The sequence below is a fragment of the Eumetopias jubatus genome, unplaced genomic scaffold, assembly GCF_037043125.1.
Source record: "Eumetopias jubatus isolate StellerSeaLion01/CBP00866 unplaced genomic scaffold, mEumJub1_p1.0 scaffold_14, whole genome shotgun sequence".
In the NCBI taxonomy this organism is placed as follows: Eukaryota; Metazoa; Chordata; class Mammalia; order Carnivora; family Otariidae; genus Eumetopias; species Eumetopias jubatus.
This window is the reverse complement of record NW_028274820.1, coordinates 106,143,607-106,158,600: the sequence shown is the minus strand read 5'-3', so window position 1 is coordinate 106,158,600 and position 14,994 is coordinate 106,143,607. Positions and strand designations below refer to the sequence as shown.

General features: G+C 55.5%; 1 protein-coding gene across 1 annotated transcript in view; it reads left to right on the top strand.

Moving 5' to 3' along the window:
* Positions 1-14,994, top strand: part of CNPY1 (canopy FGF signaling regulator 1) — a 59,567-nt gene that overhangs the window by 18,538 nt on the left and 26,035 nt on the right. Inside the window, 1 exon segment of the mRNA XM_028094664.2 lies at positions 1,210-1,322. Within this exon segment, the coding sequence (XP_027950465.2) occupies positions 1,224-1,322 (99 nt within the window). The 5' untranslated portion in view covers positions 1,210-1,223.

Here is a 14,994-nt window from a genome sequence, read left to right as displayed (position 1 = left end):
GTGATAACAGCAGCTCCGTACGTTCCTACTGATGAGCATTCAGTAGCTCAGCGGTTTTGATGACATCATCCTGACACGGCCTCCCCAGTGTCAGCAGTTTCTTCCTGGGATCAACACAAGTTATCAAAACAGGTTCAAACGACATAAAACTCTGTCCGAAACAAACTTGCAAAACAATTTGAAATCCCCACCATGAGACGTGTGTGGTCCTGCAGACACAGACAGGACTTATCGTTCCATAATAGGTAATCAAAGTGGTCTAGGGCTGCTCCCAAGGGCTGAGAGTCGCCTGGCCAGGGGGAACGGAGGCGGGACCAGCAACTCAGGAGTGAATCCTGGGGAAAGGCGCTTGATCTCCCAGTCCCGGCCGAGAGATGGCGGTGGTCCTGGGGTCGCTCTCACGGGGCTGTGTGCGTGTGGAAGGCACGCCACATGGGAGCACAGCTTAGTCCGCGCCTGGAAGGCAGGGAGCAGCCGAGGGTGTGAGCGGCCGGGAGGATTCTGGTTGGCTTTGTTGGCTTTGTTGGCTTTGTTCTCATCGGTGCGGGCTGAGCCCTCAGCCATCCCGTTCCGATGTGTGATCAGGAGAGAGCGCTAAAGTGGTGGGGTCTCTGGTGCCAGAATTCACATTCTGGGCATTTAAAGGTTATGCTGTTCTAACAAAGGGACTGAAATGTTTGAGTAAGAGCGTGCTCATGTCTCCTTCTACACCAGAGCAGTCCTGAATGGTGGGGGCCTTGCTTGGTCGTTCAGAAAGCCAGGTTCCTCCAACACCCCTCATCCACAGTTGGGGCAAAGACAGCAAGTCCAGAATCAGTTTCCTGTTGAGCAAATGAGGCTGATGTTGGAGGCATCATTTCATTTACTTGTTAATGGTGACAATTCTCAGCTGGGCAGGAGGTACCTAGAAAGAAGGGCCAGGAGCAAGAGTCTCTCTATTCCTTAAAAAAGCATATTTTAAATGAAAAAGTCAAATGTATGTGGTTTAAAAAAAGACACTGTACAAAAGAGTATACAAAGAAAACTAGTCTCAGTCGACTGTCTTTGAAAACTCTGCGCATTTCTGCTTGTGGAGAAGCAGTGGAAGGACGAGAACCATTCCCCGTTTCCGGGAAGTGTGTACTTGCTGAGGGTCCAGCTAGAGAAGGGCTCGGAGGGGGCCTTCCTCTGCCCCTTCCAGAGGTAACAGATGCTTTGTGCCTTGTTTAGCATGCAGGGCCCTGATGGATGAGCTGGAGTATGACGTCACCAAGGTTCGGCAGAAGAAGACCAAGGTGGGCTCCTTCCGAATAAATCCTGACGGGACGCAGGAGAGGAGAAAGGTAGCGGAAAAGAAATCATGAGCCAATGTATAATTGCGGATGTGGGCAATTACCAACCATTTATCCAAACAGCAGTTGGTCTTAATCTTGTAACCTTCCTCTTGTTCAGGGTATCAGCTCTAAATTGCTTCTGAGTCCTGGGGGACCCAAAGTAATCTTTAAGCTTGAAATTGAAGTCTCTCTCCCAGCACCTAAATTTTGTGTCTTGTCATGTCGGAAGACATCGCGGCACTGTTGTTCATCAGGATAAAAATAGCACTTCCATGGTTCTTGGCGAGGCCAGTAGGGGTCCCAGAGCGGCTGCAGGGGCTGCCTGGAGCCACTAGAACGCTGAACACCCTCCCCAGGCTCCCACCCCTCCCTCCAAGGTCTACAGAGATTGCTAGTGGGGTGGGAAGGCAAGACCCATCGCCGGGACAGATGCCGGCACTCGTCTGAAGGGAAAGAAGGATGTGCTTCCTCGCAGAGACCCTCTGGCAGCTCTGACGGTGGGTCTGAGAAGCTGCGGGGGGTTCGGTGGGGCCCCTGTGAGTGCCGGCTCGTCCCCTCCCCAGCTTGGCACTAAGGTCCTAATGCTCCAAGCACAGAAGCTGACTGCAATGCCATCCTAAGCAAAACACAATCGGAGAAGTTATTCCACAGCATCACCTAATTCACCCCGAGCTGAACAGAAACCAGTTTGGGGTTTCTTGCTCTTGAGTCCAATGCACTGCACTCTATTTTAGAGAAAATAATCGAAGAGGGCTGTCTGCTTTTTCCCCGTCTTCTGGGATGGCATGCCCATCACAGAGGAAGGCAGGAGGGGAGGCCAAGGTCCAGCCAAGGACTCCATGAGGTGTTGCACTGCGCGAACGCGACAGCCTTTATGGAGGGCCTCGGTGTGATGTTCGCCTCAGTCAGGAGGGCGGGACGCTCTCCTCCAAGTCAGCCATCTGCTGCACGCGAGGGCGGGTGCTCAGGTCTTTCTTGGGTTTGTTGTGTCTTGAAGTCATAGCCAGCGACGGACCCCGAAAGTTCAGATCGTGTCACCAAAAGGATCATGGTAACTCTGCAGGCTGCAGTCCCTGCCTATCCCCAGGTACCCCCCAGCCCCACGGGGTCACAGCAGACTGCGGAGGAGCAGCCCGGGGCCCTGGCGCCCGCCGCAGCAGACTCCCGTGGTCAGGCAGGGCCGGGAGGATGCTTGTGCACAGGCCAACACGGCTTCGGAAACGAATGGGGGTGTTAATATCAGAATAGGTTAAAATGCGGGCTATCTGATGCATTGTTAGCACACCTAGGCCACGAGAAAGGGAGACGTCTGTCTTTAAAGAGTAACAGGGCAAAAGGGAGAGGCAGGCAGAGGTAACGCAGCAGGTACGCAGAGCTCAGGGCCGGCGGTGGATGGAGGGCCACATGGGGCTCGCGGGGGCACGCCCGGCCCTCCCGCGTCCTGGCTCAGGTCCCTCCCAACGGAGTCTTATGTTTACCTGGAGAATATGGGCCTCTGCTCTCCCCTTCCTCCTGTTGCTGAGAACATTCCACTTTGAGTCAATCGGGTTGAAATAACTTGTTCAAGTTGAAATGACTTGTTCAATTTTGCCGCAAACACTCGGTCTGCGAGGCTATTTGGAAGCCATCCTTCCGCTGCGTTCATTGGTTTGACCAGGGTGACCTCACAGTCCCGGCTACTGCTACCCTGGGTCGTGCTCCACTTGGAGCTGCCGCGGCCCTGGAGCAGGGCTCTCCCTGGCAGGCATATGGGCGGGTCTCCGGTGCCCTGAGAAGGCGGGTCTTTACAGCCCTCCTGTTTGGGAACCATGTGGTTTTGGGGTTGGGGAGGAGGTCAGTTCTCCTGCCTCTGGCCAACTCACAGCAGAAGGACCCCAACGGCCCCCATTGTTTAAAGAGCCCTGCGATCTTCCCCAGGAAGCTACTGGAACGTCTTGCATCCTCCAACTCAGAAAGCTGTCCCCTGCCGTGATTCAAAACCCTGTGGCGTTGTTTTCTTCGGCCAGCAGGCTGCTTGGCCAAACTTGAAATGCAGGGGAGCCTCGCGGCATGAAGTCAGGCCCTTCAAATGCCCATCTTGGATGGGAGCCAGGTGGTTCTTGCCTGGTGTGGATCCAGAGGCATTTCTCTGTCCTTCTGCTGTGAGCTTGCAGGATGTGTGTGCTCAGCTTGGCATTCGGCAAAGAACAAAAGAAGCGCCTAGCAGGACGCTGAAGGAGGGAGGGTTTGCACCAGCCACCCAGGCTGGGAGAGGCTTCGGATGCCAGGGTCCCCTCCTGGGTCTCAGGGACGTGGCTGGCCAGAGGGGCGACACCACACACCTTCCTGCATTGTTCTGCTTTTTCTCTCCCCTTCTCATTCTGTGTTTCTCCAAGGATAAAAGGAAATGGGCATGCTGTGTCCTCAGAGCTGAGTGGGTCCTTGGAAAGCCTCCCCTTCCTCAGAGCACGAGTGGGAGCACCCCCTGAGAGAGTCCAGGTTCTGAGGGCACAGGGGATGAAGCGACGTGAGCTGGCCTTCCGAGCACAGCGTGGATGATAAATGCCCAAGTTGGCCCGCGTCCATGCAGGGCTTTCACTCTGTGTCTGGCCTGGTGCTGGGGCTGGTCTGGGGAGGGCAGCATGGATGGGAGGCATGTGTGCCCCAGCTGCTCTGGGCCAGGTCTCGCTTGGTGAGAAGATTCGAGGGGGCATATTCTGCCCCCAGAGGGTGGCCAGGGAGAAAGCGGCCCTGAGCTGTGGCCACAGCTGCCCTGCCCCTGCGTGCCTGCCGGGCCGCCGCCCCCTTGCTGGCCCCACTGTGTTCTGGTGGGCCATGCCGTCTCCCTGTCCCTTGGTGGCTCTGAGCTGGCCTTGTGTTGAGCCCTTGCTTCGGTCTTTCCTCCCTCAGCTCCGTACACACACGAGCAAGGGCTTTCTTGCCCCTGGGGTCACTGGCTAGAGCCACAGACTCCCAGACCTGGCCACCCACGTGGCCACCAGCAGGATGCTGGGAGGTGGGGACACTGCAAGGGGTCGGGGACAGGGTTAGGGGAGTGGGGGCGCCACGGCAGGTGCAGAGACTCCCAGTTCCCTGGGGCTGCAGCTGACTTCCTGCAAGACCTTCTCTCTGCCTGACCGTTTTTCCCGGCTGAGCAAGAAGGGAGTAACCCCCCAGGGAGCGGCCCCAGGAATGGGGCTTTCAATCCTCCTTGGGATCTTCAGAGTACTTCTCAAATGTGCTGGGCACAGCTTCTGGAAAGTCCCCAGTGGAATTAGGCCCAAGCTCCTCCTGGAGAGCACACCTCTACTAGGCCCCCACTTCCCATAGCTCTGCCCCTTCCGCTCCCAAGCCTGGGGGCCCCCGAGCATGCGGTCACTGAAGGCCCCCCTCAGACACGCCACCGCTCCGTGGGCCTCCACGGTTCCTCTGACTTATGCTCACAGATCTGAGCGTGAAAGTGTGGGTGCTTCCGGACGGAGGCAGGAGCCTCCACCAGCTCTCTACCCAGCACGGGGGTGCGATGAGACCATGCAGGAAGACGCCCCCGTTTCTCCGAGTTCTGATGAGGCCAGGACAACACGCAGTTGCTGCACAGATTCAGTGGGCTGCAGGGGTCCGAGGCCCCCCACCTGAGCAGGCTGCAAGGGGATGGCACGTGGGGCAGGGGTCTGAGAACTGTCTCCTTTGCTTTGATTGACATCATCCTCCAGGTAGCTCGGAGGCCTCCAGTGTCCAGTGTTAGGGTCCGTACAAGTCCCGGGGATGGATGCGCAGCACGCGGGCCACCACCCCCAGAGACTTACGAGGCTGTGCTGGGAATGTTCTCCTTGCTCCTCATTCTAAAGGGAGACACCGAGTTCACACACAACCACGTTTTTCCTGACGTTGTTTAAGGAGACGCGCGTGCCGGGCGGCGTCCCTGCAGGAGAGCGGGGACAGAGGGCACACAGAGCCCTCCCCCGGTGCCCGGTGCTGCGAGCGAGCGGCCTGTCCCGCCCAACATCTCCCCTGCTCCGTGACAAAGCCGACTCTGCGTGGCAAGAGGCAGTGGCATCAGCTCCTAGGTCATGTCTTCCTTGTTTTCAACAACTGGATGGACGGCAGGTGTGGCCACACAGTGAGCGACATAGCACAACGCAACCTGGAGGCAGTTAGGTTTTGTTTGCTTGTTCAACAAGTGTGTATCCCGCTCTCCTAAAAACTACAAGAGCCAGACCTGCAGGGGTGGGGTGGAAGTGAATCTGTGCTCTCGTGGTGGAGACCCAGAGTCGGGAAGCAGCGGTTTGCGGACTTACAGTCCATCCACTGGACACAGGACCTCCAGTCCTATATGCTCCTGCCTGGCAGGGCCCCAGACACATCTGTCTCGTGTACGAGCAGGAGATGCAAATGCAGAGCATGAAGGCCTGCTTTGCCTCGACTGACGGAGACTATGCCAAGTTCTCTAAACTTTGGAAGTTCAAACAGCAAATCCCATCAGTCAAGAACGATGATGGTGTAGAATAGAATGTAATGTCTTTGTGGGTAGATTCCTTTAACACCTCTGGAAGGTAAATAAGGCCACTTTAATTGGCTTCATTTTCTTTTTTTTTCTTTCCCCGAGTAATTTGTATGCCCAACGTGGGGCTCGAACTCACAACCCTGAGATCGAGAGTTGCATGTTCTACTGATGGGGCCAGCCAGGCACCTCTAATTAGCTTCATTTTAGAAATACAGTTGAGGCTCAGAAAGCTTTAGTGACTCCCTAAATTTTGGCAAATTGGTATTAATTTAATTTGCTGATAAGTCAATTCAGTCAGATTCCACATCATTTGCTATCAATAGAGCTACCACATCCTGTTACATCCTGTATAACACCGGATTCCTACGGCATCTTGGAGTTGTGCAGTGCACAACTTGCACAACTGTATGTGGGGCCCTGTTTGCTATTGTGAGGAGAGGCGTGGGCCTTTGTAATAGGCCAGCTAGGAAGCAGAGGGGAATTTAGTCCCTTGGTAATTTTCAGACTGTAGTCTGCCACCTACTAGTTGGCCATAAAATCGGTGTGGTGGGTGGGGGGAAACCGGCATGGGGAAATATACATAAAGTATCAGAGTGCATCTTATAGCAAAGGAAACTGCTATCTCATGACACCATGTAACGAGCTGCAATGCAAAAAGTGGGTCATGTCCAAAAAACTGAAAGCCACCATAGCAGATGGCTGTTCTCAGCATGGGACAGTATCCTAAAGATACTTCATTTGGGAAGATGGTTAATACCCAAACAGTGCTGCAGTAATTCCTGACTCCCTCTGCAGAAACCGCCAGGACTTGTCCTAGACCAGACACCATGGCACACATCGCTGGGAGTTTGGTGGTCTAGACAGTTCCTAGGCCAAGGATGCAGGGCAGCAGGGGTGGGGCTGATGTCTTCCCAGCACAGCGGTGGCCCCAGGGGCCTGGCTCCTGGCTCCTGCGGTCTCAGCGGCTGTGCCCTGGCGCCGTGGCCTCCCCTGCCTCAGGATCCAGGTGCAAGCGCAGCCCGTGCTAAGTGTGGTGTAGACAAGACGAGTTCTCACCCGGAAGGAGCGACACCCTGACCGCTGTGAACACCATGAGTGATAACCATAAGACCTGCTTCTGGCACAGAGCTCCAGAAACCTGGGTAGTGTCCTGAGTGAAAGGGATGAGAGCTGATGCTAAGGAGGTGACCCTTGGGGTTGAACTCTCAACCCCACCCGGGCCCCTGGGGAGGGGAGGGGGCTGGAGACAAAGTTCAATCACCAATAGCCGACGATTCAATCAACCACACCTATGAAATGAAAGCTCCATCACAACACCCAGAGTATGAAAGGGAAAGCTTTGTATCATGTTCCTCTTTTAACACGTGGGAGATTTGGGGCAACCCTCTTGGTTCCCCTCCCCCCTTGGGAGCTTCGTACTATCACTTTGCTGTATCGCTCAATAACCTTGCTTTGCTGCCCACCAAAAAAAAAGAAAAAAAGGCGGGGTGGTGGTGCCTGGGTGGCTCAGTTGGTTAAGCATCTGACTTTTGCTCAGGTCGTGATCTCGGGGTCCTGGGATGGAGTACCCACCGTGCTGGCTCCCTGCTCAGAAGGGAGCCTGTTTCTCCCTCTCCCTCTGACCCTCCCCCCCACCCGCTCATGCTCTCTCTCTCAAATAAATAAATAAAATATTAAAAAAAAAACACATGGGAAATTTGTCCTGAAGCCCCAGCCCTACCCCATCCCCAAAGCACTTCTCTCCTAGGTCAGGGTCAGGAGAGCCTTAAAGACCCACTGCTAAACCCCTCTCTGGGCAAGGGAACCAGCCCACTGATGGTCTCCACCGATGGAGACCCCGACTCAGGTCTCCTGGGGGTGCCTGCTTGAGCACAGGAAGGGGGTGGCAGGAGCAGCGTCCGTTCATGGGAGGCTGGAGGGCGGCTCTTCACCGTTCAGCATCTGGTGCTAAGTGTGGAGCGCTCGGGGAGTCGGGGGGACAAGCAGCTGGTGGGAACCCCAGTGTGGTGGGGGAGCCTAGAGATGGCAGTGGGGACCAGCCAGGCGTTCTTCCTTGCATTTTCTGGTCAGCAAGAGGAGGAGATGGTGTGCGGATGGATTGTAGGGCTGGGAACGCTACCGTGCACGCAGGAATTTGGGGGATCACCCCTAAGTTGGTCTGTGGACATTGTCAGCCCACAGACAACATTGTAATAAATGTTACTTTGATAATAGTTGTGAATAAAATTATGTCTCCAGGAAACTGTAGTTCACCAATAGGAAAAAAAAACAAAACAAAAAACAAGCCAGAAAGTTGTTTTGCAGTTTTTAAGTGCAAAAAAAGAGGTTATTTACCAGTGCATACAGATGCCCCTATGTGTACACGTACGTTGTGGGCAGAAAGCTTCCAGAATACACATCACAGCGGTGGTCACGGTTATCTTTGGGTATTACTGTGACTGTCTTCTCTTTTTGCTTGTCTTTTAAATTTTTTTCCATAATGAACACATTATCACTATAATTTAAAAATACAAAGTGTGCATTCTAGGGTGTTTTTTTTTTTTTTTTGAGAAATCAAAAGAATTCCGTGTCATTTCAAGAATTCCCCAATGCTTAAATGTAGCACTGTCCTTAGTTGGAAAGCCACGCATGGACTCGGGGTTTTCTTTTTTACAAAATACTTGACATAGAGCTATACTGTGGCTTCCTCCGGATTTGCTCAGTGCCTGTTCCTGGGCTCATACTGGTGTATGAGTGATGCAGTCGGCACGCACTTGTCCTCTGGACGTTGTGAGAGTCTCGGGAAGATGGTGTCGGACTGGGTGGCTCTTCAGCTCTGTCTCTGGTCCGGCGCTGTCTTCTCCCTGTAGCCCTTGCCGGCCAAGAACCTCCCCTGGGACTCAGGTCTCGTCTCTCCCAACCTTCAGCTAGGAAATGAACAGGTGTTAGTGTGTTCAGTCCGAAACAACAATGACTGGTCTGCTCACGCTCTTCATCTTGCTTTCCCCCCAGGGAAGAGCAAGCAGAGTGAAGCCTAGTCCTCAAGACCATAACACTTGGGGTTCTGTGCACTTGTGAGGAAAATGTGTTTGGTGACTTTTATTGTGTATCATCTTCTATTTTCCTTCTCTAGATTCTTTAAAAAGAGAAATACTACTCAAGCTTTCACTTAAAGTGCAGCATAATCCTTTACTGTGGCATGGTGGGAGCTGAGTCCTTGCTCACGCCGGGGTCCCGTGTGGGTCTGCAGGGGTCCCGTGTGGGTCTGCAGGGGTCCCGTGTGGGTCTGCAGGGGTCCCGTGTGGGTCTGCAGGGGTCCCGTGTGGGTCTGCAGGGAGTCTGCTCCACCCGGACGCCTCGTCACCGTCCTTAGAGACCTGGTCATGAGCAGGATGGTGGGGGAGGGAGGATTCCTTGGGAAGGTTTTCTGGGCAGACCTAATGAAAAGTGGGATACCTTACTTCTGCCCACATGCCGTGGAAACGGCTGAGCTGTGTGTCCAGGAGAAGAAGGGGACGGTATGGTGACCATTTTGCAGTTGTGCCTGGTGACACGGCGCGCGTCCCGGGGCTCCGTGTGTGTGCGCGAAGTTTTCGCAGACGCGTTAACATAGAGCTCGAGGACGGAGCGGCCGGAAGGTCGTCAGCCTCCCAGGGCAGGTGGAAACACTGGCTCGCCCCACAGGGCTTGCCTGTTACCGCAGTGCCTCACAACACCGCCAGGTGAGACCAGTCCCGCCCGGACTCTGACACCCGAGGGTTTCTTGCCTGGGGCCAATTCTTCTAGCAAACGCTAGTAGTCAGGGCTCTATGGAGAATTAAGGATCCCTCCGGCTCTTTGAAACAGAAAGGAATTTGATCGAGGCTTTTAGATGCTTCCACACAGCACACCCAGACCACCAGGGAGCTGCCCCCCGGAGAAGGGAGAGTCCAGATGCCATGGCCAAGCGGCCCACCTGGATTCGGGGGAACTGTTGTGAGCTGTGACTCAGGGCCCAGCAAGTGACTGTGGCCGCTGACCTTGCAGCCGGGACCTGCCTGCTGGGCCCGCTGCCACAGAAGGAAGAAAATGGAAGCCCTCCCCCCGCCCCAGCCCATCCTACTACTACGGTACCCATGCTGGGGTGCTGGGAACCGCTCCGGAAGCACGGGATTGGGGGGCGCAGGCATGCTGGCCGGAGCAGGACCGCGCAAGCCGCGGATAGATGGCCTCCCCTCCACCGTCTTCCCGGTCACACGGGAATGCGTCCAATTGGCAAGACCTCGGCCGCAGAAAGAACCCCTGCTGCCAAGAGGGCCGAGGCGTCCGGCCCCCCCGTGCCCGGTGGAGGCTGCTGGCTGGGGGCCGCGTGCCAGCTTCCCCATCCGCCCAGCCCGCCGGCTTCCGGAGCAGAGTGGCGGCCTGTCTGTGGGGCCGGGGGCGGGGGGCCCTCAGCACCATGATCCAGGTGTGTGCGCTGTGTGTCCGCGGCCTCTGTGTCCTCCAGCGGCACCTGCTCATCTTAGTCCCAAGGGTTCTGTGAAGCCCAAAGTTCCTTCTTGGACCCAGGGTACCTTTGTGGTCACTGTGACCGTGGACCTAGGCTTGGGCCTCTCCCGGTCTTTGGAACACTCCCTCCGGTGCTCGGCTCTCCCCTGCCAGGAGGCCCCACACTGGCCAAGGGGGGCTGACCCTGGGTCCGGGCCCCGCAGCACCGACCTCCCTGGCGGCAGAAGCAGGAAGGGCAGGCAGGGCGCCGACAACCGGCAGAAAACACGCAGATGCACCTGGATGACGCCTGGTGGCGCCAACATGGGTCCGTCCCAGAGCGTCAGCATGGGGTTTGCACACGACAGCCGGGACCCTGTGGGGGCGGAATCTGCATTCGGGAACTGGGGCCGGCGCCTGGTTCTGTCTGCTTTTCTGGGGTGGGAGGAGCCTTCCTCGTGCTCTCTGCTCCCCCTCCAACACACACACATCCCACCACCTCTTCTGCTCCTACTTATAGCCCAGATGGCTCCCTCATTAGCCAGGTAGCCTCCAGCTACCCTCGCCCCCTTCCGGAGAATATTCCTGACCCAGAAAGTACCCACCTCCTCCACCACAGGCCTTTTTCAACTGCATCCCTCCCGGAAAGGTGACAGGCTCTACCTTCCCTTGCCTGCCAGACACCGAGCGCTGAGCGAGGGCTGAAGTTTCCCGATCCTTTGCCCTGTTTGTGTCACCTGCAGGGCTGCCCAGCCCTTGCTCACTCCGTGTCTGGGAACCCTCTGCTCCACACGCAGCTGCAGGCCTTCTGTGTCCTGCGGGACCGCTGAGCCCTCCTTCACCCACTTTCCCGTCTCACGCAGCCCCTCCGCGCCCCCACCTCTGGATTGCCCAGGACCTGTCCCGGGGCTGCCTCTGGGTCAGCGCCATTGGCCACCCCCCAGACTGAAACCGCCCCTGCCCACAAACCTCCTCCTTCCCAGCCTGTGAGGTCTCCAGGGAGGCCGGGGTGAAAATGCAGGCCCGAGGACGGCAGCAAACGCACTAGCTCGGGGTTACCTATCACAGAGCAGAGAGTGCGAGACTTGGTCTCATGACCCAGGAAGGTGGGCAGGCCTGGCTGGGACCCAAGGGGGGCCCTCAGGCAGCAGGACCGTTTGTGGCCCCGGGTGGGGCGAAGGCACCTTTCTCCCACCCAACTGCTTGCCCCAGAGTGGGGGGTGCTAGTGCTCTTCCTGGAGGGGCCAGCAGGGGGACCACAGGGCTTCCCATCCTGGCCACGGCCTTCGCGGGCCCCAGACCGCGGATCAAACATTCCTGCGTCCCCAGGGAAGGGGGGTGGCGGGGGATGCAAAATTAAAAGGGGAAGAGATTATTTTAATCCTCTTGGTGGGTGCTGCAGCAACCAGGGGCAGAGCAGCGGACCGTTTGCCCCGTTCAGCTGGTGCGCGAAGGTCAGCCGCCAAGACCGGTACACGCACGGACTTCCACAGTGACAAGATGGCCTGCGGCCCAGCGGGACTGCTTCTCCCGTGCAGGCTCAGACCTTCCTACGCCTGGTATTGCGGGCGGGTGGGATTCAGACTCAATGCCCCCTTGCGCCTGTCCGGGGTTTTGAACCGGGCAAGGACCGTGGGGATTGAGCCGTGGGAATCCGCAGGACTCCCTGACACCGGGTGGGTACACGGGGTCTTCTCTTCATTCTCGGGCCGGGCCTCTCTAGCCCGCTGTGACCTGGGTGATCTGCGGTCTCCTCCAGCCTCTCTCTTGGCCACAAACTGAAAAACAAAACAAAACAAAAAGGGAACTCGAACATTAAGTTGCTTTGAGAATCTTTGGGGCGTCTTTCTGATTTGCGAGATGGACTTTGTTAACAATGTTCCCCAGGGGCTGGACATGCCCGTGGGCAGGAGAAGCCACGGCCCTGGCCTGTGGCCAGGCTGAAAGGTACTCCATCCACATGGCAAGCCTTTCATTCTTGGGAGATGGGATAATTTTGTAAGGGTATAGTGGGAATTTTCAATGCAAGTTCTTCTCCTTCAGGTTTAAGAAAAATTTCTGGCAATATTTCTAGGAGGAGATGGTAGGCAACATAAAATAAAGCAATGGTATATAAAGGTTTCCTGGTTCCAAAATGGCAAAGAATTACTGTCAAAGAATCGTATAAAAAGACAATGACCGTGGGAAAGAAACAGCCTCAGGACTGTCTACAGATATGTCTCTTGGGCAAGAAGAAAAAAGACAGAAACTTTCACTGTTAACATATTGGCTTGAAAAATCAGGCTGAACTTTGCGAACCAGTTTTTTTCCTCTCTAAATGTCACTATCGGGGCACCTGGGTGGCTCAGTCGGTTAAGTGCCCTACTCTCGATTTCAGCTCAGGTCTTGATCTCAGTCAGGGTTATGAGTTCCAGCCCCATGTTGGGCTCCATGCTGGGTGCGGAGCCTGCTATAAACAAACAAACAAGCAAATATCAATACCACTTTTACCTATGGAGTATCCTACTAGCCATGGATCAAAGTAAACTGCTATTTATTATTTTGAGCCAGTATTTGCACAGATTCTGTTTTATGTGCTCGAGCTGTCATCTGGAATCCAAGCTGACTTGGTTGTCACACTTTAACGCAAAATGTGCATGGGGGTTAGGATAATTTACAGCAAGGAGGGGACCCCTTTTCACTGAGGTCCCTTCTAATGCTTCTGGACATCCTAGGTTGATGGTGTCAGGGGCTCAAGGCTTAGACGTCTAGGCAACAGACGAGGTGCAATCCCCCTTCCCCGTTTCCGAGGCATTTCCCCGGAACTCTATCCCTTTAGCGGTCACCACTCGGCCTGACGCCCTGCCCGGGGTTTCCTGTGGTCGGACGGTGTGAGGCTGAAGGCAGCCAGAGCTCCCCAACTCTCGCTGAGCAGCTCTCAGGAAACAGAAATACCAAGAAGGAATTATCCCATTTCTGAGTGTGGGCTGTGTGTCTTCGGGCACATCTCCGTCTGGCGAGGAGGTGCCTGGATCCTGACCTGCAGGGAGGGTGAGCCAAGTAGGGTGGCCCGCCCGGTGGAAGGCTCACCGCTGGGGCGCAGTGCTTTCCATACAGGTGGACGGTCCGGGTCCGCAACCAGGTCTCTAACAACAGAGGCACCTTTTAAAAGACCAAGATGCCACGTGTTTGGAGGAAAATGGGAGCCTCGGGATGTCCTGTGGAAGGAAGTACAGACAAGCTCCCTGTCTTTGGAGTTTGGCTCTAGACGAGGGGCTGCCTGGTGCAGCACAGAGGGCCTAATTCAGTGCCCGACCTGAACATCCTTATCTCTGGTCTCCACGTGGCTGACACGTTGGGGACAGTAGCCCATCCCTCCCGCAGAGCTTCACGTGGGACGGAGAAGGGGAGGTGAGCTGTGAGCAGGGCCAGCGTCGCCCAGCTGCCTGAGACCTGGCAGCCCCTCAGCCGTCCCACGCCGGGAAGAGGAGTGGAAATCCGTGAAGGGAAGTGGGGTGGACAGAGCTCTGATTGAGAGACTTTAAATTTTAGATTAAGAAGGTCTTATTCTCCTGCCCATTAAGTCAAGTGAAAAAATAATTAGGCTCTTTGGGCCCTTCTCACGTCTTTCTCTGTGAACTTTCTGGAAACATCAGAGGGAGAGAGTCTCTCCAACCATGTTGAACTGTTGGATTCTGGGCCCGTCTGGAGAGCTCTACTCTCCCCTCCGTATGAAAATGTAGAATTAGGGTCATCTGTAATATGGTAGAGGCTACTAGATTTCACTAACAAGATCATCTGTTTAGCCAGGTAGCTCTCAGGCTGTCCTGAAGGCAGCCAGTTCTAATGGAGGGGGTCAGGCGATGCCGCCCAGAGGCCGGGTCTCTGTGGGCTCCTGGGGTCCCCGCAGCAGTGGGCTGCCTGTGGGCTGGGGGCTCCTGCTGGACCGTGAGCGGCTCTCGGGTGGGAGGAAGTCGGAACAGGGACACTTTTGTCTGATGCCTCCACTTTGGGTTTTCTAAATTTTTTTTTTCATTAAAAATTTTACATTACCCAAGTAACACAAGTAATCTTAGCTGGAGGTGTGCAGACGCTTGTGTAACCCACCTTCCCACCCACTCGGATGGTCAGTGGTCAGAGAGCCCCCACCAGCCTTCCCCACGCTCACCCGAACTCCCACAAACATCCACACATTCAGTATTTTTTCTGATTTTGTCTTTTTGTCAGTTTAAAGTAATACTTAAAATCATGCTCTATATATCCCTCTGGAGAATGTGGAAATGTTATATAAAATAAACTCAAATGTGCAGTTTCCATGCTTTCCCCATTCTCCAGACTGAATTGCAGCCCACCCCATCCAGATGTCTAAGTGCTGGCCCCCCCACGTGAACACATCGGACATGGGGCTCTTAGGGAGGTGAGTCAGGTTCTTAGCCAGGTGAGCCAGGCCACAAGGCTGGGGCCCCGATCCGATGGGACCGGGGTCCTCATGGGAAGAGAAGGAGGCACCAAAGCTCAGTCTCTGCCGTGTGAGGACAGAGAGCAAGCCAGCAGGACAGTCCTCACCGGGAACAGAACCCGCCGGCACCGCCATCCTGGGCTCCCAGCCTCCAGAACCAGGAGAAGTCCATTCTTGTTGCCCAAGCCCCTGGGCAGTGCAGCCTGAGCAGACTAGGACACCCCCCTAATGAAGATGCTTCAGAACCCCTCCAGCCCAATGGACAGAGACCCCACCTGTTTCGGTCAATGTCTGCCCCCAGCCGACCGTCCCAC